The 26,561-nt window shown below is 36.5% G+C and overlaps 1 protein-coding gene across 4 annotated transcripts in view; it reads left to right on the top strand.

Moving 5' to 3' along the window:
- Dock4 (dedicator of cytokinesis 4) overlaps positions 1–26,561 on the top strand; it is a 443,711-nt gene that overhangs the window by 354,168 nt on the left and 62,982 nt on the right. For all 4 annotated transcript variants that reach the window (XM_048799621.1, XM_015498141.2, XM_048799623.1 and 1 more), the window contains exons 27-30: positions 4,698–4,792; positions 14,533–14,608; positions 16,537–16,637; positions 17,052–17,110. In XM_048799621.1, the coding sequence (XP_048655578.1) occupies positions 4,698–4,792; positions 14,533–14,608; positions 16,537–16,637; positions 17,052–17,110 (331 nt within the window). The remainder of the gene's footprint in view (positions 1–4,697; positions 4,793–14,532; positions 14,609–16,536; positions 16,638–17,051; positions 17,111–26,561) is intronic.

Raw genomic sequence — 26,561 nt, 5'->3', positions numbered from 1 at the left:
CTATTACTTTGTTTATGAAATATATAACCTATCCATCTCTTCCCTGATTTCCACTCATGCTACAAAATCCAGTTCAGATTTCACTTTCATGATGAAGCTTCCAAAGACTGTGGTCCACCCCTTTCTTAACACTTAACAGCATACTGATTATTTGCCATTTATTTTGTTTTCAATGACTGTGGGTTCCTTAAGAGCAGGGATCATGTTTTTGTGTCTTAAGCACAGAGTCTGGAACTTTAAATCTTTGTTGAATGAATGAGCCCTCTGAATAGATTTCTGCCTGCTTCAATAAGCCATCTTTTTCCATGTAATTATTTTGACTTATTGTCTTTATTTGAATATATTGATTACAGAGAAATAGTTCTGTCACTCTCAAAGATTAAAGACATTTTGGGAGTTTATTTTGCATAATATACTTAATGATTCCATTTTAAGGATGTAAATTTTAATGTGATAAGGATTATTAGCACCCTTTAATTGAATTCAAACCCCATATCGAGGATATTACACATTGTAAATTTATGATGAATTTTAAAAATAACACCCAATGATGGTCTAAATCATAAGTGAAGAAACGGTGTTTCTAGAAAGATCTGTCCTATTCATTGTTCTTTATCTGTCTGCCTGCCTCGTGGTGTTTTATTTTCTGGATGTTTTAACTCATGTCTTCTCTGTGTCTTGCCTCTTTGGTTTCATGGTTGTAATTTCTGTCTTGTGCTATTGTTAATATTATAATGTCATGTATACAGTCATAAAATCTTTCTAAAACACAAAAGTTTACCCTCTACATTTTTGCATAAAACCCTTCAATGTCTCCACATTGCCCTTAGAGCAAATTCCAAACTCCTTACCGTAGAAAAGTTATGAAATTTTATTTTATCTTTCATCTCTCCCTGTTTACTTATCTTTTATTTATTTGTCCTCTCTTTATCCTGCTTTATTTATCTCTCAACCCCATTTCTTTTTTTGGAATTTAACTCAGGGGTGCTTGTCCACTGTATTTTATTTAGAGACAGGGTCTCACTGAGTTGCTAAGCACCTCCCCATTGCTGAGGCTGGCTTTGAACTCATGGTCCTCCTGCCTCAGCTTCCTGAGCCACTGGGATTACAGGTGTATGCCACTGCACCCGGCTTCAACCCCATTTACTATCCCTTCTCTTGCATTCTCCTACTGCATGGAATATCTGGCCCTCTGATGTACCCTCTTTCATGGAGCATGCACACATCTGTGTGTTTATTAGATTAACATTCATCTCTTCCACCAAATGTGAGCGCCACAAAGCAAAGAAAGCATTTAGCTGCTGTGGTGTGGCATGTCACAGGCACTCCATAAATACTTGGTGTATGAATAAATAATATATCACACTTTAACCAAGTGTCCCCAGCATCTAACATGGTGCCAGGCACATAATAAAACACCCAGGATTTATAAATGAATAAATGTCAGTGATCATTTCTAAAATCATAGCAACAACTCCTGCTTTCTTTTTTATTTCAACACAGACCTTTTTGTTGTTTGGGAAGATTTTAATATAAACTGTCTTCTTTGAATCTCTTGTGTTACCAAAAAAGTAATTCTCCAAAGTTTTTCTTTTTTCCCTTTGAACCCTGATTTAAAGAATGACAATAATATAATTAAATTGCCATGTTGTGCTATGTAAAATAAATAAGCAGGAAAAAAGAAGCTGCTCCAGATCTGCCAGTTTTTAAATGGTGGCATATGAAACACATTTCTGTGTGCTGTCCAAATTGGAATATTATAGACATGGAAGTGTTCTTTTTATTAATCTATAAAAAGAATCTGTAGCTTAGTCAGATGAACAAAATAATTGTGTCTGTCTATGCAAAACCACATATTTAGTGAAATGACTGGAGCTGGAAAGTACTTAGAGGACAGAAAGGAAATAGCACTGTACTGGGGACAGGAAGAAGGAGGTGCTGTGGAATCTAGCATTCAGGTCTCAGTGCTTTAGAATTTTGGAACTTATTAATGAAATGAAATCTGTTGCTTGGGAGTTGACAAACCCTCTCTGGACTAAATTGTATGTGAGTACCACAATGGGCAGTGTTTGTGTCATCTCAGTGAGGTCAGATAAAACATTAGCCTACAGTTGAGAAATAAGAAAAATTGGATGGTACTGTATGAATAGGTAGGAATAGATAGGTGATCATACTAACCCTAAAGCCCTCACATTTTCCAAGTATGAAAGCTCAGTTATGAAAAAAGTTTACTAAGTTGCCACAGGAGTTCAGCTAGAATTCAAATCTAGATTTTTCTGATTCTCAGTTTAATGTTTTCTCGCCCCTTCTTCTTCCAATGGTTGTTTTTGGTTCCATAAATGTAAATAACACTTAAATGGGTACCTTAGAAAGCTACTCAAGACACTGAAAAGTTTTCTTAGGAGAAATAAAGATTTATGACAATATAGAGGCATGGGTATGATGTCACACGCTGCCACAGCCTTTTATTCTGAGAGATAAATGGGAATATTAAAATGGGATGGCACGGAAACAAGTCGTCTGTTCCCACCTCCTATGTCAGAAATAGCCTTTCCTTTGTCCCCAGCCCTACGCAAGAACAACTGAGGTTGCTAGCCTGTAGGATAAATGTCTTATCTCCTTTAGCCAACCCTTATACCCAACTTTGCTACTGACATCACAGTAGCGCATGCACACACACAAACACACACACTCACACACACACAAAACCACCACACACACATACAACCATCACAACCAAGGGTGCTGCCAGAGTCCAGTGCTGTTAAGTTGTGAAGTGAGAAGATGAAACTTCCATATTTTAGAATTATTTGAACTCCTAATTGTAGACTAGGAAAAACAAATGACTCCCTGCATTCACTCTTCTTTCATATCTGTTTAAACAAACAACAAAATAGGAAACCTTTGAAAGACAAATGCAGACTCATTTTTTGCAGTCATCATATGTATTGATGTCTGAGAAACTCAAAAAGAAGCAACTGAAAAACCATTAGAACAACTTTGAGAAATGCTTTTAGAAGGGTTGTTCATAATTATATTATGCTAATAATCTACTATCTCAAGGGAAGGCTAGAATGTGAAGTGTTTCCCCTCCAAAACATCTGGGGGGACATTAAGTATGGAACCTAGGCCTTGTGCATGCTAAGCACTCACTCACCCACTAAGATTTACCCCAGCCCACAAAATTATCTGACCTGCAGTGAAACATGTTTTGGAAGCACTGCTTCCATTCATTTTTGAGACATGGGCAGGATCCGTGTGGCCATTTAAAAGCAGATGACCTAGTGGGAATGTTTCCACATGGCGCATACTACATATCAACATATGTGTGTTGATGCCAAAGAAGCTAAAATAAATTCTTGTCACAATATTTATGGGCTTGATGGAAGCTGTTAGAATGTGGAGGAAAAAAAAGAAAAGCTAACACATGGTTCTCAGTTTTTAGATTCTTTCTATCTTCTGTTGATATGAGTGACAATTGTAATCTTATATCTAAGCAGCTTACATATTTAACATAGTGTGTTGTTGGTTTGATAAATAAAAATATTCTGTTTTGAGTCACTTTTTGTTTGGTAAGCAACACCATGCTGTTGCCTTCAATTAGATTGCTAGAGGAATATATTTTTCTAAAATGACTTAAGGTTACGAAAAAAAAAACTTTATGTTTTCTGGTTAACAAATTTAAATCAAAGCTAGCTGAGCCAGCTCCTCTTTGAGTATGGAGGGCTCCATTTCACTCCCTACACCGTGTTACTTCCCTGTTCCCCTTGGAAGTATCATGTGCTGAAGCACTTGCCCCCCGCCCCCCTTGCAGTGTTTAAAGGAGTGATGTGTCCACATCTCAGGACAGCTTCTTGTCAAGAGTGTTATGTGTTCTCACCACAAAAATGATACTACCTGAGGTCATTCATTTTTAATTAGCTAGATTTAACCATCTGCATCATGTACATGATGAAAATATACAATATTGTCTGTCAATTTAAAACAGAAAAATTTTAAATAAAAAGAGAAAGAAGAAATGGGGAGGGACAGTGTCAGGTGATCAGTTTCAGAGTAAGATGACAGTAATGCCACTACTCTATGGCTTGGGGTCTCTAGGAGGATAATGTCGAAATTCAGCCAGTCACTGGGCTCAACTTAGCACATGTTTTATTTGAGTTTAATCTGCATAGCACACTCAGGAAAATTCACTCAGATTCTATAACCTGCACACATTCTCTTAAAACTGCATCTTGAGAACACTCTCTAAAAAAACAGGTTTTTGTATAAGAGGCTTTTTGATGAACATAACTTTAAATTTCAGTGCTTACTTAACTAAACCAGTACAGCTTACTGTTCCTTGGGTTGAAAAGTTCTGATGTTTAAGATGCTATAATAGAAGGAACAGAATATATTTGCCTGCTAATCTTCCAAGTTGTTTCTAGAACCTAGATTTTTAGAGCTTGCAAAGAGAAATGAAATTTCTACTGTGCCCAAGCAGAAAACAGAAGACAGTGTTTGGGCAGAGCGGCAGGCCCGTGGCTTTGGGTGCTAAAAGTGGGAAAGTGATATTCCTGCTCCTGAGTATATTATGAAAGAAAGGTGCCCTTCTTCTCTGTCATTGCTTTAGAAATGATAACAGCAGTACTGTCTGTCTCTCTGTGTGTATTGACAGTTATGCTCAATCAGTAAAATGTTGTACTTTCTCCTTATCCAAGGATTTCCTGCTGCAGATATTTACTGTGTTCCGAATATTGATACGCCCAGAGATGTTTCCAAAGGACTGGACTGTCATGCGCTTGGTTGCTAACAAGTAAGACATTTTAGTTCATGATAATTGGGGCTCAATGTATAGAGGAAAAGGAGAGTAAATAATGGCCTTTTTATTTTATTTCCAGTTTTAATTCTCTAAATCCTAGGGTTCTTTTTTATTATTATTACAATTTGTCTTGAGTTATTATTTTGTTTTGAATGTATTAATATCATTCAAAAATCAAATAATATTACAGAGTATGCATTGAGAAATCCCATTCCCTACCTACTGGATCTTTTCTACCCCCTAGAACAGCCTGCCTGTAGCAACCATTCTTATCTGTTTCTTACAGTTTTTCCACAGTTCCTTTATACGTAGTCAAGCAGACAGCATTATTTTGCTCTGGACTTGCTCTTATACTTATAAATCGCAAGAGATAAAAAAGCCTCTCATTCTTTTATGGTTTTTTTTCATTTTTGACTGAATAATATCCAATTGAATGGATATATCATAGTTTATTTAGCTAGGTCCCTATTGCTGGACATTTGAGTCATTTCTCATCCTTCTTAGTTCTTTTTACCCCCAACAAAATACATTAAGCATCTACTATCTGCTGATCTCCAGAAATGAGACATGATCCTTGCTTTAGACATATGAAGATTGGAATTTATTTTATTTATCCAAGCAACATGGCCATTAAGGAACTGAAAATAGTGCTCTGAGGAAAGTTCAGAACTAGTTACAGACATTTGGGAAATTATTAGTGTAAAGTTAATATCTGAGTCCCTAAGAGTTGATAAAATTACCTGATACGAGGCATATCCAGCAAAAAAATAAAATGATCTGAAGGAACCGGAGCTAGAACAGGAGATTAGGGTACATCGAGAAAATGTTAGGCACCGTTTCCATAGAACACAATGTCATGAGTTCATATGCTGTCTCAGCTTCCTGTCTTCCTAGTCTCAGGAGAAAGAATGAACATAAGTTCTTTAGGAAACTAACCTGGTCTTCACTTCCAATCTCATTATTTACTCTTTTTCATTAACATTCCTACTTTCCAAGCCCAAGCTTGCCTGCTTCTCCTTTTCCCTCTTCTCCAAATGCCAACTCCCTCATCCTCAGGATGAAGGTTGGATTCTCAACACACTTATCCGTAGGCCAAGGTTACCATATGTCTTCCCCAGATGCCCAGGTACAGTGGTGCTGAGAGCCCCAGAACACAGGATTCAGTTTTGATTAGATATGCTTTATATGGCTTCTGCTGCAGTACACATTTATAGACTTGGAGGTGTTAACATGATGTGTTAAAAACTTTGTGAAGTAACAAATAGTATAATATGGCATATTATATTTTACATAAGTAAAGCAGCTTTTCCATTTTGAAGACTAATTGAGAGTAATGAAACAGCTCTCCTCAGAATTTAGCATATATTTTAGTTTTGATATCTGTGAGTAGAATCAATATCAATTCCTCTGAATGTCTAGATGCTACAGATTGAAGTTGGAGCTTTTGCTCATATTTCTGGACTTGCTAATAAAGATCAAACATTCTGGTACTTGTAGAGGACTATGAAGTGATCCAGGGAACCAGATGGGAAGTGATTCAGGTGGCCCAGTGTCACCATCACATAAAATCAGCATTTGGTCGTTCTGCCCCATGTGCCAAAGAACTTTTTGGTTTAAATTAGAATTTCCAGTAGCAGAAATTCAAAGTGAAAGTACATTTAACATTTTCTTCCTTAGGTACACAGGCTTTGCTTGAGCTTGCTGAAAATCAGGACAAGAATATGACTTTTTGATATTAAATACTGTCTCTGTCTGCCCCACCTAAAAATCCCTATTCAGTTTATAAAGATGTGCATGGTCATGTATATTACTCATCTACAGTGTTAACCACATAGGAACATGATTTTTTTTAAGAGGTGAGCTCTGTGTTGTCATATATTTAAACAAGAACTTTCCCCATAACAAACCCCAAAAGTCTTCTGCCTTTGCTCAAAAAAAAAAAAAAAAAAAAAAAAAANAATAAAAAGATAAACTAGCAGACTGGCTCAAAAAAAAAAAAAAAAAAAGACAAAAAGCCTTTGCTCAGTGCAACAGTACCATTATGTTGCCATTAAGTGAATGCTGAGGGCAGATTGCTGGACACCATGAATTTTAGGCACCTGCCAAGGTAGAACAAACCATGTACTCTTCTACCAGACTCTGCTGTCCTCATTTAACTGTACAAACCATTCCCCATTCAAATTATAAAACTATGTAAGACTTAGCCTTGCTCTGTAAATGCAATATAGTGCAGAAATAAGCCCTCAATTATATGTCTTTTTTGTGAAAACTATTAACCTATACATAATATTGATAGAAAATACATATTTCTGAAATATGCTAAAATATTTTAAATATGTTAAAGAGCATATGCTGGAAAGGAAACAAATTCCTCTTTGCTAAACTGAGTAGAAGCAAGTTGCAGGAACTAGATCTACATCTCTGAAGCTGACTACCTTTTTTCCCACAGTATTAACTTTCTTAGACAAACATTTGATCAGGGCTTCTGAAAGAGACATTCAAATGCAAACTTCCGATTTTATTAACCCATTTGTGTGCTTAGAATGTGGCCAACTGATAGCAGCTAGCTGGGAAGTCGGTTACCCTTTCCTTAAACTCATCTGAATGACTCATCCCTCAGGTGTTGGCCCCTTTTCCCTATGTTTTCAAGTAAATGCCTTTAATTTTCATCCACAGCTGTGTTGTCTCAAATCTTATAGGTTTCCTGCTTTATGTGAAGTCCTGTGATCAAACACCTGGCGATTTCTATGGTTTTTGTTTATTTCCACCTAGATATCTAAAATTGTATAGCACGGGAAGTGTGTCCAGTCTAAATTCCATAAGGTCAAGACATTTCCTCTTTCTTGCATGCTGCAAAGCTACTTTGTGCCCACTGTTAAATTCTTAGTAGATGTTTCTGATGAGGATAACCACTCAATCTGAAAAAGAAGGAACATAAGGAACATGAATACCAAAAATACAGGACACTTTGAGAGCTGTGTCTCTCCACCCCCTTCCTGTCCACATTGTGAAATGAAGTACAAAAATAAAGTCACAGCTTCATGCATATTTTCAAGGAGATAAATCTTACAACACACTTGCCTGCTAAGGACAGTAAAATCTTTCTCACCCTTCGCATCCAATTTCAGATTCTCGCTTTGTTTATCTTATATGCATGTTGGCCTCAAACATGTCTTACATGAACCAATTTGGGTTTCCAATAGGTGTATATAGCAAATAAATAATTTGTTAAATCATGGATTCTTAGCAGAGGTCATCCATTCATTCACTGACCCATCTATGCAGCAGGTTCCCCTGCCCCAGTGCCCATTGTGTAAAATAAACACTGTAAAGCTAAAAAGCATAGGTCTCTGAGTGTGTTTATGAAAGGAACTTTGTTCTGGACTGGAAGAGGAAGGGACATTCATGAAGAAGTGAAACTTGAGCTAAAAGCTAAAGCAAGAGGTATCAGGCAAACAGTGAAGGAAGAATGTGTAGGAATTGTACGTAGAAAAGACCCTGTGGTCAGAGGAAACAAGGCTCTCTCCAAGAACTGAAAGACTGTTAGTATGGGGAGGTATCCATTCCAATTGAAAGGAGAAGACAGGGCCCAGATATTGGGAGGTACAGAGAACTATCAGCACAGGAGAAACCAGGAAGCAACAGATATGAGCTTGCTGCAGCCATCCAGTTAAGAAAAAATGATGATTTGGCCATGTGATTAGCAAGGACTGTAGTGAGAAGGTAGATTTCAACCATAAGGATGGTGGAACTTGCAGATGAATTGATGTGCATGGGAGAGAGAAATCATGTCCTTGGAATTTTTTGGCCAGAGCAAAAGGACAAATTGTGGTGCCATTCTCCTAGGTGAAAAATATGAAAGAGGAGTAGGTAAGGTGATGAATGAGGTGAAGAATTCTACATTGAACCTAAGTTCAAGATGGTGTTAGATATCTAAGTAGAGATGTAGAAGGGAAAGCTAACGTGTGCTTGGGTAGAGCTCAGGGGAGAGATTGCAGCTGAAGATGTACTTTGAGGGTCATCAGCATATGGCTAGGATTTGAAGCCATGGAACTGAATGAGAGCACACAGGAGGAAAGTGTAGACAGAAAAGGAAATGACTTAGGCTTGAGCCCTGGAGCATACCAACATCTAGAGCTGTTGGGAGGTTGGGGGTGATGTGGACCAACAGCTAACCTTGGGATTTGGCAATGTAAATAAATACTGGTGACCTTGACGAGTGCTATTTCAGTGGCCTGGTGGAGATGAAAGCCTGATTAGAGTGAATTCAAGAGTTGAGAAGCTGATCGCAGTAATTATAGGCAGCTCTTTAGAAGAACTTTGCTATAAAAAGGAATAAATGAAGCTATATTTGGAAGGATACATGAGGGCCAGAATTCTTTTTTAAAATAGGGGATATTGTAGCATTTAGATTTACTAATAGGAATGGCCCAGTTAATACAGAAACACCTTTGGGTTAATGAGGGGAGTACAGTAGTGTGGCTGTGTGTCCCTGTCCACAGTGTTCTCACTCCTAAAAATAAATCCACTGTGCAAGCACGCAGTCAAGTTCAGCTGACATTGCTTCCTTCAGTAAGACTTTCTCAATGAAGGAAGCTTTCCCCACTTAGAGTAGCACACAAAGAAAACTCACCTGGTACACACAAGGAAAGCTGTGCTCAAACAAGGAGCATTGGTAGTTTGTCCATAGTTATAGGATGGAAGGCAAAGGATGTGATAGGGACCCTGAAAAGTTGAAGGGTGGAATAGATAATTCATTGGCCATCCACTGACACTGGATGTTGCTTCATTTTTGTTTTTCCTAAGGATAGTTATTCTTTAAGTGTAATAAACCTTATAAGTGAGAGAGGGAAGAATAAGATATTGATTTTTATCAAAACTATGTAATACAGTGAGAATTATATCTAACATAAATAGTTATTACAAACACTTTGGCAAGAATTCCATGCACATTGCATCCCCCAGTGAAGTAGAGAGAATGGATACATGAAGGAAAGGCTTTCTTAAGGCTTAGGCCTAGTATGTCCAAATAAAGACTGTTGCCACATGACTGATTTTCTACCAGTGCATCCTAGTGGAGTTTGCAGATCACTACAGTCTTTCCTAATTATCTTTGCCTCTTCCACACTGCATGCTTCATGGATTGGCTTCATGGATTGGAAACAAAGTCACTAGTTTCCTCCTTCCCAGCTTTGCCTGAGGCTGTGCCCTCCTCTCATCAGCTTTGCCTAATTTCAGTGTGTCCTTTAAAATACCTGATATATTAAACATTTGAGAGGATGCACATTTTAAAATCACCTAATCTGGTAAATAATTATAATAAACCATAGATTCAAATGTAGTGAGGAGGCTTCAGTCATTCAACCAACAATTATTAGCCTAGGCCCATGGCAATACAGTGGGAAACAAAGCCAAATTCCCCAGATGTCTTTGTTCTCTACATTCTGATCCTTCTCTGTCTTCTGTCTGTATACCAGTCCTCTAAATGGGAAAGGATGACCACATGCATCAGAATCACCTGGCCAGGCTCCATTGTAAACCCACTGCTCAGAGGTGGTGTGAGACCCTGAAGTTTCTTTGCAACTTGGGTGATTCTCATGCATGCCACAGTTTGAGAACTGCTGTCTCCCATGAATTCCCTTGGTGACTGTCCAAGATTTTTCGCTGCCCTCAATTAAGGTGCCAGATTGTAATGAAGCCATACTCTAGATTTAGGTTTTCTTAGGTTTTTACTGTGTAAACATCAACATTGTTAATTCGCACTTCATCCATAAGGTGTTTCTCTAGGTCCATATATGATTTTTGGCAATGGGCTGAGGCTTGAGCAGATTACCAGGATGCAATAGCTTTCAAAAGGATAAATTATAGGAGATTAGTTTTCTATAGGGAAAGTGGGAGTGGGTGATTGAAGATAATTCCTAAGTCACAGAATGAGATGACAACTGGAATATCTTGAAGCAGTAACTTATTTCCTGTGTATCAATCCCTCTTTCCTGTATAGATTTTATCATTCTGCATCCATAAATTGTGGTTCTCAGAAGTGATTCTTGTGCCTGTGTTTCTGTGGCAGAAATCAGTCATTTGACCATTTGTGGGAGCAGATTGCAAACTATTCTTGGCTATTGAGTTGGATCACCAAGATTTGAAATAATCCCATATTCAGAAACTGAGTCATGAGTAAAAAAAAAAGTAAAACCAGAGGAGCCACATGGTTCTAGATTTATTAGAAAAAGTCAATTAAAAAAACTTCCCTCACCTGACTCCACAGTTACTCAGCACAATGAAGGAGGAAAGCTGTATGAATACTTGCAACTGGCTTTGAGACCTGGCTGCTAGGAAGCTGTATTTCCATACTGAGTTACCATGGAAAGCTCTGGAAGCTACCTCTGGAACATGGGCTCAAAATTATAGGCATAAATGAGAATCTTTTGAAGTAGAGTCATTTAAAGATCTTTCTAGCCCTGAGAAGTCTTACTTTTGGATGCCTATTAAACTACATGCCACAGTAGATATTTTTGCTGAAGAAAAATATTAAAATCACTTTTTACATTTGTCTCTTAAATTTTGGCCTATGAAGCAATCACTTAATTTTGATTGGCTATGATTTCTTAGCACTTATGCAAATTTGAGGATTCTTACGAAATATTAAAAGGTGACCTGTAATTTTTAACATAGTAAAAATTGCATAAATATTAAAGTAATGAAACTCATCAATATATTCTATGGACATGTAATTAACCCCCCCCCCCTTTTTTTTAGTTTTTATTTCACAATTTGGTTCCATAACATTTTTCAGGTCTCAATATTTTCCAAAACTCATGAAAATCTTATAAGCCTAAGCCCCTTTGTGCTCAATGATAAAAATGCCCCAATAAGAGTCTAGAAATAAGGACTTTGTGCTGCATTAAAGAGCCATAAGAATCTGCTAAAATTCTAGAAGTCAGGAGAATGCTGAAGCAGAATTTGTTGGAATATTTTTCTGATTCAGGCCTCTCTAGAGCCTTGTTCTTCAAAGGCTGAGTTGGGGACCAACAGCATCAGCATTACCTGGAGCTTGTTAGAGACACAGAATCACAAGTCCCACTCCAGGATGGCTGACTCATAATCTGCATCTTACCTAGTTCATCAGACACCCACTAAAATTTGAGAAATGCTGCTCTAGTCTAAAACAGTGGTTGTCATTTCTGGATTCACAAAGGAATTATCTGGCAAACCTTTGTACCCCAGACAAATCATTTTAGAATCTCTGGCTAAAGGTATTATCCAGACATCTGTATTTTTTTTTTCAGTTGTAGATAAAGGCAATACCTTTATTTATTTTATTTGGTGCTGAGGATTGACCCCAGTGCCTCACACATGTGAGGCAAGCACTCCACCACTGAGCCACAACCCCAGCCCAGACATCTGTATTTTGAAGCTCAGGTGATTTCAATTCACAGTCCAGATTGAGACACACTGTTCCATAGCAATACCAAAGAGTTTCCATGTTGCTTACCAGTAAGTGCTGCAGTTCAGGAAGCCATGGACATTGTTTGTTTGTTTGGGACCCAGTATATACATAACAATTTGGTAACACTTGCGTGGAATAAGATCTCTTGGTTGAAAGATTGAGTTTGTAAACTTATTTCCAGGACATTAGGCCTAATTGGCTAAATCCCAGATATGTCATGTTTCACTAATACTCGAGGATATTATTTCTGAACAATAATCCAAGATTGAATTTTTGGAGCAGAAAACAATTTGCTATGTCAGACTCTTGTAGTAGAACTGTATGTATTTCTCTGCTGAACTTCAAAGCAGAAAGTTTCTACTTACAGCCATGTTAAGGATACAAAATTTCAGTCTCTCTTTCTCTGTTTCTTTCTTTCATGCGAATCATGGAACCCAGGGCCTTGTGTATCTTAAGTACATGCTTTATCACTAAGCTATACCCCGAGTACCCCCAAATTTTCTTCTTTAAACTTAGAATCCACACTTCTGCCACATGATAGGCAAAAAGTCAATTCCTTACCTGATAGCATTGTTGTTTTCTGGTTATTAAAATTTAGTTTCATAGAGTAAAATACTTTGGGAACCTCATGATTTCTTCAGTTTCATTATTGGTTTTGCCAGTGTCTCTATGGAAAATTGTCACTTTCACAAATTTCACAAATTTGCAGGCAATTTGTCTCTTTAATATATGAAATTTACTGGTGATAGCTGCCACTTTAGGGGCTGAAGAAACCACAGAAATGGTTTCTTAGTCTCATAGATTTTTCTTTATTAACTCTTATACCAAGATTCATTCAGAGGTATAAATGACATCTAGGTAAGACAGTGTCTGTTCATGGTTGAGCATATGCCTGAGAAATGGTGATTTCCTCCTCTTTCCCTTTCTTTAAATTGAACTTCCACATTCAACCATCCAACCCCTTAGCTTTATTATAATGTTTCCATACCCCACAAGAAAGATCTAATAGTGAGCTGGGCTTGGTGGCATACCTGCAATCCCAGAAGCTCAGGAGGCTGAGGTAGGAAGATTGTAGGTTCAAAGCCAGCCTCAGCAACTTAGCAAGGGCTTAAGCAACTTATCAAGACCCTGTCTCTAAATAAAATATAAAAAGGGGCTAGGGATGTGACTCAGTGGTTAAATGCCCTTTGGTTCAATCCCAGGTACAAAAAGAAAAAGATCAAATAATAAATTTTCTAGCAGATAATAATGAACACTCATGTCCTTCAAAGACTATAAATATTATTAGTAAATATTCTTCTAATCTATATGAGTACCAAGGTGTAAACTTGGTGGGGTGCCATTTTGTTTCATTCTACCTAGGGTCTTGTAGCCATCTCCTTTGATTCTAAATGCTATAATGAGAATTTGGGCCTTATCACATCATAATACTGTGTTGTGTGTGCATCTCAGAAGAAGCCAGAGAAGTTTTAAATATCCACCATTTCTGTGTTTTTCCTTAATTTATATTATTTCAGTATAATGCATTTAATTAACCTGTTGAAAACACAATTCAATTTTGAATAAATACTTTTTTGGCTATAAAAATGTGCATATTTTGAACAAATTATGGAACTTTAGAAATAGGCAAGACAATTCACCAAATCCTTTATTAATCTCCCCAGCAAGATACATATGGCTGTATATGACCCCTAGGTTAGGCTTTCTTCAATTTCTCCTGTACTAGAAATATTCCTTTCTCTGAGTAGCTCTAATATTATCAGCTTTACACAGTTTAGTCCTGGATTACAGACAATTTTATAATTGTTGGAAGTCTTATTATCCTGAGAGTGAATCTGCCTTCTATAGTTCTTGTATAACCTCTAACACTTTAAATGGGGCACAGCAAAAAAAAAAAAAAAGTCGTCTAATAAATTCATCATATATTTTATCATTTCATTTTTAGGTTCCATTTCTTTCATGATAATCAAAAGGAATGTTAGGTTTCCATTAAGTCATTTTGCTTTGTTCAAAAATTAACAAAAATATTACAAGACATTGTGATATTAATGTGTTTCTGTTTGGAATTCCTGAATCTTCTTGTGTATTGCTTTACAAGGAAACTAACTTCAGTAATAGACTTTTTTTCTTCTGCCTGATGTCTCTTTTGTGAATTATCTGACACTGACCCACATGTTTACTGAAGGAGCTTTTCTTTTATCTTAGTTACTTTTTATTCTTATGTACTAAATGATTTTTACTAAAATGAAGTTTTCAACTTATAATGTATTCTTTTTCTCACTAGTGTGATTATTACAACAGTTCTATACCTCTCAGATGCACTTCGCAAGAACTTCTTAAATGAAAACTTTGATTATAAGGTAAGTATCCATTTAGATGACTGTCTCACTTGGGCTAAAAGATTTGTATTGCATTTTAGTAGATTAACTAATATATTTCCTTGTCATATTAATTTTAACTGTGAATAGTATTAGAACACTTTCATTTTATTTGCACACAAGCAGAGCTATAATAATGCTTATCAGCTTGATGGAGATCAATAGTACTTAAAAGAAGATAGATCTTTATTGTTGGTATACATAATAATTCTTGCTCTTTTCTGTATGATTTAGTTGCATAACAAAGAAGACTTAGAATATAATGTTTTCAAGAATTTTTTTAAAGTAGTTTATATGAAGAAAAAATTACGAAGTAAATGCTTGATTTCCTTACTCCTCTAGCTTCCCATGTTTTATAATTAATGAAAAAATAAGAAATATTTCTAAAAACTTTTTTTCAAGCAGAACTTTCTGTATAATATAATATGAAGTGATAGACCTAGGTGCCTAAAAATTCTTGATTCCTATTTTTTTCAAATGGCAAACAAAGATAGGAATTATCGATGGTGGATTCTCTTCTCGGTGTGGTACTGTTTAAGCATCTCTGTGTCTTATTCTTTTTGAATAGCATTTTTCATAAATAAGCATTTAATAAAATTTCCTTTAATGAATAATTAAAAACTATCAAAAAAGCACAAATACAATAAAAACCAATGGGATTTGAATAATTGCATATTTCTTTAAATCATTTCTCATAATAGTATGTCAGAATTTCATAATCAGAGTTCTAGTTTTTGATATTTTTATCTTCTATTTCCTTCTTACAACTCCCCTTTTTGGATGCATTCCAAATTTGGCATATGTTCTTAATTGTTTCTTTGGATAAATACTTATTAGTGGAATTGTTGGGTTAAAGGTTGAACCAGTTGTATTTGATTATCTATTTTCCTAAGTCTGTCCAACACTAGAAGAGGCAGCTTTTTCCAATAGTTAGATAAGGGGACCATCTTTTTTGCTTTAATTTGCAATTTCTTACTAGTTATTAGTTATTCACTAGTTACTAGTTATTTATTGAAGTTCATACTTTGTGAATTTTCTGTTCTTGACTTTTGTTTATTGTTTTCCCTGGGTTTGTTTGTTTGGAGATGGGGTTTCATTGTATTTCCCAAGCTGGGATCATATTTATGATCCTCCCACCTCAGACTCCCAAAGTATCTGGAATTGCCGATGTGTATTATTGTGCTCAGCTTGGGGCCTTATCATAATCTTTTTTATTTCTCAGAACTCTTTACATATTACAGATAGTCTTTCCCATATTTCTTATAGCTCATTGTCTATAATTTTACATGGCATCAATTAAGACATAGTTTTTTTTCATTAGAAGTTCTACACATTTTTTAATGTTTATTTCAGGAAATTATACTCTGATCTATTTCTTATTCTGTATTTGGTATAAGAAAATATAGACTCAAAAGATTTGTCTGGGCAGGGAATTTTTAAGTATTGTCTGAATTGAAAGCAATTAGCATATCCAAAGAAGCATATGCATTTTTTAAAGTTCTACATTAAAAGCAGTTCCAAGACTGAATTCATATAGGAATAAAGTAACCCATCTTATATCTCTGCCTCACAGGAGATACAGAAATAAGAGAAATAAAACATCTTCCATTTAGCATCTACCCAAGAGCTTATGGAACTTGGGATATAGCTTTGAAGCAATATCTAAGTAGAGATTATTTATGTGTTTACTTCTTTTTATAGAAAATTTAAAGCATAGATTTATAAAGAATAGAGAATAGTATCATAAGCCTCCATGTATTCATTTCCACCCTTAACTGTTATCAAGTTGAATCTTATTTCAACTCTACTCCCAACCATTTGCCACTTCTGAAGTAAATCCAAGATATTGTGTCACTTCACCTACAAATATTTTTGTAACAATAGTATTTAAATATTTGCTCTTATTTTAGATCTGGGATTCCTACTTTTACCTTGCAGTCATTTTTATAAACCAGTTGTGTCTGCAGTTGGAGATGTTCACACCTTCCAAAAAGAAAAAGGTGTTAGAAAAGTAAGTACCACTATGTGTTTAGGTGGGAATGTTAACTTCTAGAAGGTGCTTGTTCCAAATGGCTCACGAACCAAAAGATCCATAACTAGAAATCACAAGTGGGATAGCAATAATCAAAAGGGCAATAAGCAATTTCTTAGGGAAATTTCAATATTTTGAACTTATTTATACATTTTTATCCCAAGTCTTTCAGGATTCAAAATTATTATAGCAGCAAAAAAATATGAAACTGATTCGTTTTACTGAAATATTTGTGTAAAGAATTGATTTAGAGACATAAAGACATGTACATTAGACATGTTTAATTAAAAACATCGTGCCTTTTAATTGAGAATGATAGGTTGTATTCTACAGAAACACAAATACTTCTTTGTTCTAGAGGTTCTGTGTCAGGATTGCTTTCTGCTATTTCAGGTACGGTGACATGCGGGTGACAATGGGTTGTGAGATTTTCAGCATGTGGCAGAACCTAGGTAAGTGATGAAAACAGAAGCCTCTACCATTGCACAGCTTATCATTGTACTTTCAAGCATACAAACGAAGAAGGAAATTTACCAATGACAGCATTTGAAACCAAATGTCAAAATCAATAAGAATATCTATAGGAAGTCATTGGCATTTTGACAGTGAGTAAAGTTACAACTAATTCTTTAAATTGGTGTCTGAAAAATCACCTTTCCTTTATGTGTTTCATTATTAATTAATGGTAAATTTTAGAATCTAGCATTACTCCAGCATTACACCCATTATTTCTAGCAATGAGCTAGAGGGTAATTGGAGACTATAACTACTCAAAATGTCTAGCAGTCTAAATTGAGGCTATGAATCATCATAAATTTAGATTAAATTTCATGAAACATTGACTTAAACATCATCACTCTAAAAACCTTCAGACCATTGACCTGTGTCATAAAGAGTATAGCCAAAGGACTTTAAAAGCATCTGTGGTTGCTAAGAGACTGTTATATCCAATTTTGTTAAATCTGCCACAGCAGATAGAGCATATTATTCCAGCAAATTGATGGCACAGATATGGTTGCACAAAAAAGAATAATATTTTGGAAACAAATTGATTTAAAAGTCATTGGCATCATTCTACAGATTTGTAACATTTAATTTGGTATGTTAACTATGTAAGTTTATAGTATTCATTAATAATTATTGCATTTTAATTCCTCCTTGTGATTTATTAAAATGATTGACCTATTTAAGTTGAATATGTAATGATCTGAGCATACCTTCTTTCTTGGGCTCATCCAATAACAATTTGGAAATGGCAGAGTTTGCTTTCTGTAAGTGAAAATAGAACCATTATCATTTTGCTTGAATTATTACAGAGTGATTTTTGACTAGAATATGTTTGTCCCTCAAATACACATGGCAGTTTGAGGGTGCCTCATTATATATAATTGAGCCCTGTGTTCAGTGCTTGGTGGTGATTTCAGTAAAATAAATGAATGAATGAATAGATAAGTAATATAAAAAAGGAAGTTATCATCTTCAAAATAACCTCCAACTATGAAAGGCCAGCCAGAATAAATCATGATCTGTCTTTAGATTCAGTTCAAAATTAGCATTACATGTTTGTGTTACTTGTAGAATGCTCCTCTTAGTCTTCATGTTTGATTGTGTCCTTGTCTTTTCAGAAGCAGATCAGGGACCTTATAGATCCATATTACAGTTAGCATTAATTTAGCAAGCTATTTTCCAAAGTATTTTGCACTGAGGTGTTCAAAGAGAGTTATGATTATTTAGCTCTTTTCCAAGCCAATTATAAGATAAATATAGGACATATTTGGTTTGGTTACTAGAATATTAGGAAACATGGCAGGCTTTCTCTTCTGGATAAATCTGAGCATTACTATGTGTGATGATTTCCACATAAATCTTTGTCTGGGCCAGGATAGCTATGCACTGAGGCTTATGTCCCTTCGTCTGCAAAATTAAGCAGGCATACAAATTTTTTTTCTCTTTTTTGTCTTTGTTCCAAAACAAAAATATTTCTGCCTCTGGTTTTTATGTTAAATTGCTTCTCTGTTTTTCTTAGATTTCTAGAGATGGTAAAAAGTCTCTTAAGCACATAGAGCTCATCATGCAGTATCTTTAGAACATTGCACCTCAAAAGTGGACCAGCAGCATCAGTCTCACCTGGAGGCTCGTAAGAAATGCAAATTGTTTGGTTCCACCCCAGACCTACTGAGATAGAATCTTTGGGAGACTACCCAGAAATCTTAGTTTTAGCAAGTTTTCCAAGTAACTCTTAAACACTTGACTAGAACCGCCCTGCTTTATGCAGAATTATCCCCCTTCTCTGTTGTTAGAGCTCTAAAGACTAGCTCTCTCACAGTCTAGAACTCTCTTAGAGAAGGCTCATTATATACACCTTTGAGTCCCCAGCATGATATAGTTCAAGAGTAGGGTGAGTATATATTTTCTTTTCATTCCTTGGTTTCAGTTTTATTTCCCAAGTTGTGTCCTAACTTTTCTGAAACTTCCAAAACATGAGGTGAATTTTAAAGTTGCTAGTATATAACAGAATTTGAATGTGTTCAAAAATATTAAAACCCCTTCTCCAGCATACATTTTTGCAAAATGATAAGAAAAATTAAATATTCAGTGAACTATTTAGACAATTTTATAAGCTTCAAATTGGCTTATATTACTTAGGAATATCAAAATAAATTAGTTATGGTATGTTAGTTATAACAAAAATATATGAGATATAATTTATATGCCTATAAGAATGTCATATTTAATATTTGAATGCTAAATAAGAGTTTATACATTTTCATATTTTAATTTTACAGACCAGTAACTCATAAAATATTGACTATGTGCAAGTTATTTGGGGAAACAGGAAAATGGGGTCTACAACTGTTAAAAGCTTAGTTTTAAAATCTTGCATTTTAAACTTTTGTCGGATATATGTGGAACCAGAAGAAATCCTGATAAAGTTACTGTCTTTTAGTAAAGCTAGGGTTTTGGCTCAGCAGTAGAGCGCTCGCCTCCCACGTGCAAGACCCTGGGTTTGATCCTCAGCACCACATAAAAATAAATAAGTGAAATAAAGGTATTGTGTCCAACTACAACTAAAAAATGAATATTAAAAAGAACAAAAACAAAAGCTAGTAAATTTGTATGAGTTAATAAATTAACAACCTCAGTACTTTTTAATAGATACAAAGAACATTTACTTTTAGAAAATAAGTTGAGCGCAGGAAATGCCTGGTCTGACGAAATACACTTTTTACCACCTGAAAGGCTTTTGCTGGTTGGTCTAATTTGGAAATACAATTTTACTGAGCAATATTTTTAAATCAGATTTTTGTCTTTGGTGTTTAGCTTAGATGTGTTAAATTCTTACATATGCTGGCAATGACTTGGCTTTTTCCTAAAGTGCTCTTAAATATAAAGTGGAGCAGATGTGGTGGCACACACCTATATTCCCAGCAACTCAGGAAACTGAGATTGCAAATTCAAGATGAACCTGGAAAAGTTAGTGAGACCCTTTCTCAAAATAAAAAATAAAAAGGACTGGGGATGTGACTCAGTGATAAAGTGCCACTTGAATCAATCCCCAGTACTGGCAGACATAAATAGAAAGCTGAAGGATGTTCAAATCTGGTCATTATATCCCCTAGAAAATAACCTGTGAGCAACTTTTCAACCTGTGAGACCTGGAACTACTTAAGATTTCCAGTTGTTATTTTTAACCGTAGCCACCAAACTAGTAGACAAACTCAGTTGGGTGTGCTTGAAATATTTTGTAGTTCTAAACTTGTATAACAAGTTATCTGTAGTATTAAGTGGTTTTTTATGACTATTTACAAACAGAAAGTTTAAATTTCTTCCTGAACATTTGGATCCTTTAATTATTTATTAAGCCAACAAAAGCAGGAGACACAAGCTGCACCTTCTCTTCCTCTTTAATCTCAGTCTTGGAGCTTTTGAGCAATCAGGGTCAAAGTGCCCATTCAACTTCATGGGGGTGAATCGAAAGGTTCTGTTATTTTATACTTCAGCCCAAGAATATGAGGCCTGGATGGGGACATAGGAAGAAAACCAGAAAGTTTCTTGTGTACAGACAACCAGTGGTACCCCACAGGTAAACAAGGAAGGAATTTTTTTCCCTTAGGAGACAGCAGTGGTTCTTGGAGACAGAAAGGCTTTTGCTCTTCATTGAAATTTTGAATTATGCTCCTTGTCTCCATTGCATCTGGAGCACTGGACACAACAACATTATCCTATCACATGATTGAAATAATTTTTTTAAGTATTTTTAATTGTAGTAAATTACACATAAAATTTGCCCTCTTAACCATTTCCTAGTTCATTCCATGGTATTAAGGACATTCCCATTATAACACAATCACCTCCAACCACCACCCATTTATAGAACTCTTTTCGATTGGCTAAACTGAAACTCTATACACATTAAACAATGACTCTTGGGTCCCCTTCCTCCCCAGCCCATTTTACTTTCTAGCTCTGAATTTGATTATTCTTAGTACTTTAAGTGGAATAATACAGTATTTGTCTTTTTGTGACTTTTGTTTCACTTAGCAGAATCCCTCAAGGTTCTTTCATGTTGTAACGTGTGTCTGAATTTCCTTCCCTTTTAAGGTTGAGTACTATTCTATTGTATGAATTTGCTGCATTCTCTTTATTCATTCATCCATCTCTGGATACATGATTGCTTCAACCTTTTGGCCATAGTGAATAAGGCTGCTATGAACATGGGTCTACAAGTATCTCCTTGAGATCCTGCTTTCAATTCTTTGAGGCATATGCCCAGAAGTAGAATTGCTGGATCATGTGATCATCATTCTATTTTTAACTCAACCATCTACCATATCATTTTCCATAACTGCTGCAGCATTTTACATTCCCACCAACAGAGCATAAGGGTTCCATCCTCACCAACACTTGGCTGCTTTCTAAGGTTATTGTTGTTCACAGTCAACATCCTCATGGGTATGAGGTGATATCACATTGTGGTTTGGGTAAAATAACTTATTTTTAAAGAATAAAGACCAACTAGTGATAAGTGAACACCTTTTCTTGACTATGCTATTTCTCAGCATTTTCATTTTTCTAACTTGAAGGATTATAAATACTCTATCAAGAGAAGGGGAAAATACATATTTTTCCCCAAAAATTTTATCTGTTGGTACTTGTACTGGTATGAATAGTCTGCAGAGAGGTTAGATTTCACTACTGTGTCCCACCTTTGGCCCTCATCTTACTGCAAGGTTAAGTTTTTTTCTCTATTTTTAAATGAACTCACATTCCTACTAAATATAAAGTGAGCTCTTTGTTCCACATTTGCAAACACAGCATCTTGTAACTGCTGTAGAAAAATCAATACTTCCCTAGCAGGCTGTTCTGTGTGCATAAATATAAAACTCCAACAGCCCAAGAAGCAGGTGCCCTAAATACTTCAAAACAAGACCATGTGGCTGACAACTTGAGATGGGGAAATAGACTAAATCTATAGTTTAAAAAAAATCATTTAAAGGAAATTTAGTTTGCTATTGCTATACAAAGCTCAAATTTTTGCTTTGCTGTTTCAGGAGGAATTAAATTTTCAATGGTTGTGGTGCCTGTTCAGGTTTGCACAGATTCTGTGTTCCCAAAGTGTGTTTTCAGCAAATAAGACTATTCTTGTGCATTTCTGCACAATAATTTAAATGTAGGTGTGACTGTTGCATGACCTTATTCTCATATAAGACTACAGAATGTATTGTATGGGCCTTGTTTGGATTGTGTTTGAAATAAAACCATTATAGATGATGTCTTTTATGAAGATCAGGCAAATTTTAACATAGACTGGGTTTTAAATTAACAAATGTTGTTTGTTTTGTTAGGCATGATAGAGACACTGTGATTCTGCAATCTTAAAATGTCCAGTTAACAATATTTATTGATATTACACAAGTAGAATGATCTCAGACTTGCTTTAAAATGCTCTAGGAAAAAAAATTATGTGGGATGTTAAATGAAATAAAACTAACAAAAATCTTGATATTGAAGCCAATTGATGGGTTTATGGGGATTTGTCTTTCTATTCTCTGTCATTTAGTGTACATTGTTATTTGTTTTTAATTATTTTTTGTAGTTGTAGATGGACAGCATGGTATTTTATTTGTGTGTTTATTTTTTATGTGGTACTTGGGATTGAACCCAGTGCCTCATATATGCTAGGCAAGTGCTCTGCCACTGAGCCCCAACATTGATATTTTTGAAAAGAAGAAAATTGGGTTGTAAAATGTCCATAAACATGAGAATTTTTTTAAAAGAAGAGATTAAAAAATACTCAAGCAAACAGTGGTAAATAAAGTTCATGGCATACTAATTATGATCTTCATTAGAGAGGGCAAAGAACACCATACTTGAGAAAGATTTAAAACTAACGTAGTAGCTTTGAATCTCATTCTGCCCACTCAGGCCTGGGAGAACTAACTGGACTGGCAGGAATTTCAATTTATTTTGTATTTCTTCTCTTTTTCATTCTCCTTCCACACACACCCAAAAGCTATGCAGAGCTTTAGTGTCTTATCCAATAGTAAAGCAGCAGAGAGGTCTTCTGGGATAACTGGTCAAATGCTAAGATGTCTGTTTTAGTCAGATTTGTCACTGCTGTGACTAAACGAGTAACCAGAACAATTTTAGGGGAAGAAAAGATTATTTGGGGGCTCATGGTTTCAGAGGTCTCAGTCTGTACTGGCTCCATTCCTCGGGGCTCAAGATGAGGCAGAATATCATGGCAGATGAATGTGAAGGAGGGAAGCAAAGATCAGGAAGCAAAGAGGCTAAGCTCAGCTCACCAAATGTATACCACAAAGGCACGCTCCCAATGACCCACCTCATCCAACCACATCCCACCAACCTTCAATTATACTTGGTTAATTCCTATCAGGGGAATAATTCACTGATTGGGTGAAGGCTCTCGTAACCCAATCATTTCACCTCTGAATGCTTCTGTATTGTTTTACACGTGAGCTTTGGGGGGATACCTCACATCCACGCCATAACAGTGGCCTTTGTCCTGGTGCACTTGGTTCCTTCAGTGTGATGGCTCTTTGTGGCTAGACTTCAAGACCCTGCAGCCATTTCCTGGGGCACAATAGTGGGACAGAGGTAAGACCCATAATTTCAGGATTTACCAGCATTTGCCCTGACAAGAATATCCTTTCCTCTTTTTTTCTTTTTTCTTTTCCACTTAATAGGACATCTTGAATACACAGTGAGTTTAAGCTTTTGCAAATGGCAATGAGAGTGATTGAGTTAAGGGTGCTTCTGCTTTCTGCCGCGACAAAATAACTGAGGAAAGAATTTGCAAATGCTAGCTGCTAGTTGCCGGCTTGAAATGTATGTTTGAAGAACGAGGTATAAATAGGGAGAATGATGAATTGCTATTTCATTGAGTAGGTTGATCTTGAAAGGATTCAACTTTTTTTCTTTTTTTGGAGGAAAGTATACAAAGTTAGACTGATAAGGAAGTTGATTTTGAGGTGTTCTTGCTTTGATGAGGAAAATAAAGCAGTCTTTTGAGAAAGACAAGAGATTGCCTGAGTCAAAATTCAAAGTAGGAACACACAAGGAATAACCAGCCAGGTTTCTTCCTCACATATAATTGGTATGGATAAATAATTTAGAGAGGGTGAGGTACAATGAAATTACTTTTGATGAAACCTCGAATGAGGAAGGGACTGTGTGACTTAGGTGATATAAAAGTAAAGGGACTTTCAGATGGGCAGAGGCCTGTGAGCTGTCCAAAGCCTCTTGTCTTTAATTCGCTCTGAAACTAAACCCAAGGTAAAATCGATAAACTTCCCAATTGTGATAGAGAAGCAACTCCCTGAAATCTCTGTGGAGTACCCAATCCCAATAATGGGGGATGTAACAGATGCCCCAGGATGCTATGTCTGTAACAGCTAAATAAGAGGGCAGGCATGTTGCTAGAACAGATCATGAGGTCTTGGCCCATAGGATACTCGGGATGTGGAGCAGGGGTGAGGATATCCTTCCCTGAGTCAAGGCAGGTGTCTGAGATTCCTGAGACAGCATCAAGAACTATCATTAGGAAGCTGATACAAAGCCCTCTAGGTATCTGCAAGATAAGAGGTAATTCAGACCTGTGGCCTCTGTCAAGGGTACCCTTTCTAGGGAAATAGAAACCCAGAGGGAATTCAAACTCAGAAAGGCACAGAGCCTCCCATCTTTTCCCGTTGCCATATTGGTCTCTATGAGTGGACAAGATGCTCCTCAGAAGGGTTTTGACAAAAGGATTGGTAGTACAGATCATGAGGTCTTGGCCTCTAGTGTATAAGAGCTCTTCTGATTGCATTTGACAAAGACAAAGCCCAAAATGCCCCCAGTTAAACTTGTGTTGAAGAAATACATGGTACAGTATAGCTGGAAAGCCTACAGGTATATCTGGCTTCAGGCATGATAGTTTTCTAGAGAGAACACTGGGCCTCACCATTTCCTAGCTGTCCTTGTTCCATGCGCTGTGTTAATTCTCAAGTAGGCTGTCTCCATTCAGTGGGAAAGTGGCTTTTGTTGGCTTTAAAACAATTGTTCTATTTCCTAAAAGCCCCATAGAGAAGTCTTTCAGGGCCACAAATTTGCCCTACTGGGTGATGTGTCCTTCATGAACAAATCCCTAGGTTCCAGGAATTAACCTGTGACTTTACAAGACCCAGGTTATATGCCTTTCTGAGACCAGGATGGCAGAGTGTGTACTCCCTACCCCACATTCCCAGCCCATAGAATGACAGATGAACCATTTCCCCCAAAGGACAGGATGCTGGCCAGATGGCATGTCTGACTCCCTCTTCCCTCCCACCCAGATTCTGGCTTAGTTCCTTTCTTGCCTTTGCCCTCAGACAACTTTATGAGGAAAAACAGGCAATTCCTACCAGCTCACCTTTTCTGTTTCTTTTTACTCTTTAATGCATGGTCATACTTTCCTTCACATTACTCTTCTGCCAAAACTAAAGGCCTGTGTTGAATCCACAAGATAGTGATTACTAATTTAAACTAGAGCCAGCCTGCTTAGGTTCAAATGCTGGCCACCCTGATCACTAGCTGAGGAACTTTGGGCAAGTTGTTTAACTTCCCAGGTTTTAGAGTTTCCTTCTCTCTAAGTGGGAGGTGGTAGTTCCTACTGCCTGGAGTTGTTATGGGGAATAAATGAAATTGTACATGCAAAGCAGCCCGAGCCCTGCCTGCCACATATAAGTGCTTTCCAGTGTCAGCTGCTATTAGAAATAAGTCACCACCTCTAATCCTTTTGTAGTCCACATCACCACTTTCCCATGTTCCCCTGCCTGCCTCTACCCCATCTCTCTTGTTGGCAACTCCTCTTGTCCTGGCCCTGGTGTGCTCAACTTCCTCTAAGCAGCTTTCTTCAGTTTTCCCAGATAGGATGAATTGTGCCATCTTTTCCCCTCCTCTTCTATCCTTTGTCTCTCTCTCTCTTTTTTTATTATTTTTAAAAAATTATTAACACATATTAATTATACAACTTAATAGGTTTCACTGGGATATTTCCATATATGCATATACCATGCCTTGATCATGTCCGCTCTCCCTTCTACTCCCTCCCTCCAGGCCCTTTCCTAATAGGCCTAATAGTCCCTATTTTACTTTCACACCATCCCTTCTTTTGTTTTTTCTTTTTTAAGTTTTCACATTTAAGGGAAGATACGCAATGGTTATCTTTCTACGAGTGGCTTCTTTCACTTAAGATAATGTTCTTTAGTTCTATCCATTTTCCTGCAAATGCCATGATTTCATTCTTTTTTATGGCTGAATATAGGAAGGAAGGAAGGGAGGAAGGGAAGGGAAGGGAAGGGAAGGGAAGGGAAGGGAAGGGAAGGGAAGGAGGGAGGGAGGGAAAGGAAGGGAAAGGAAGGG

Source organism: Marmota marmota, unplaced genomic scaffold (assembly GCF_001458135.2).
Source record: "Marmota marmota marmota unplaced genomic scaffold, marMar, whole genome shotgun sequence".
Taxonomy (NCBI): Eukaryota; Metazoa; Chordata; class Mammalia; order Rodentia; family Sciuridae; genus Marmota; species Marmota marmota.
The sequence above is the reverse complement of the archived record's forward strand: the minus strand, read 5'-3'. Positions and strand labels throughout refer to the sequence as shown.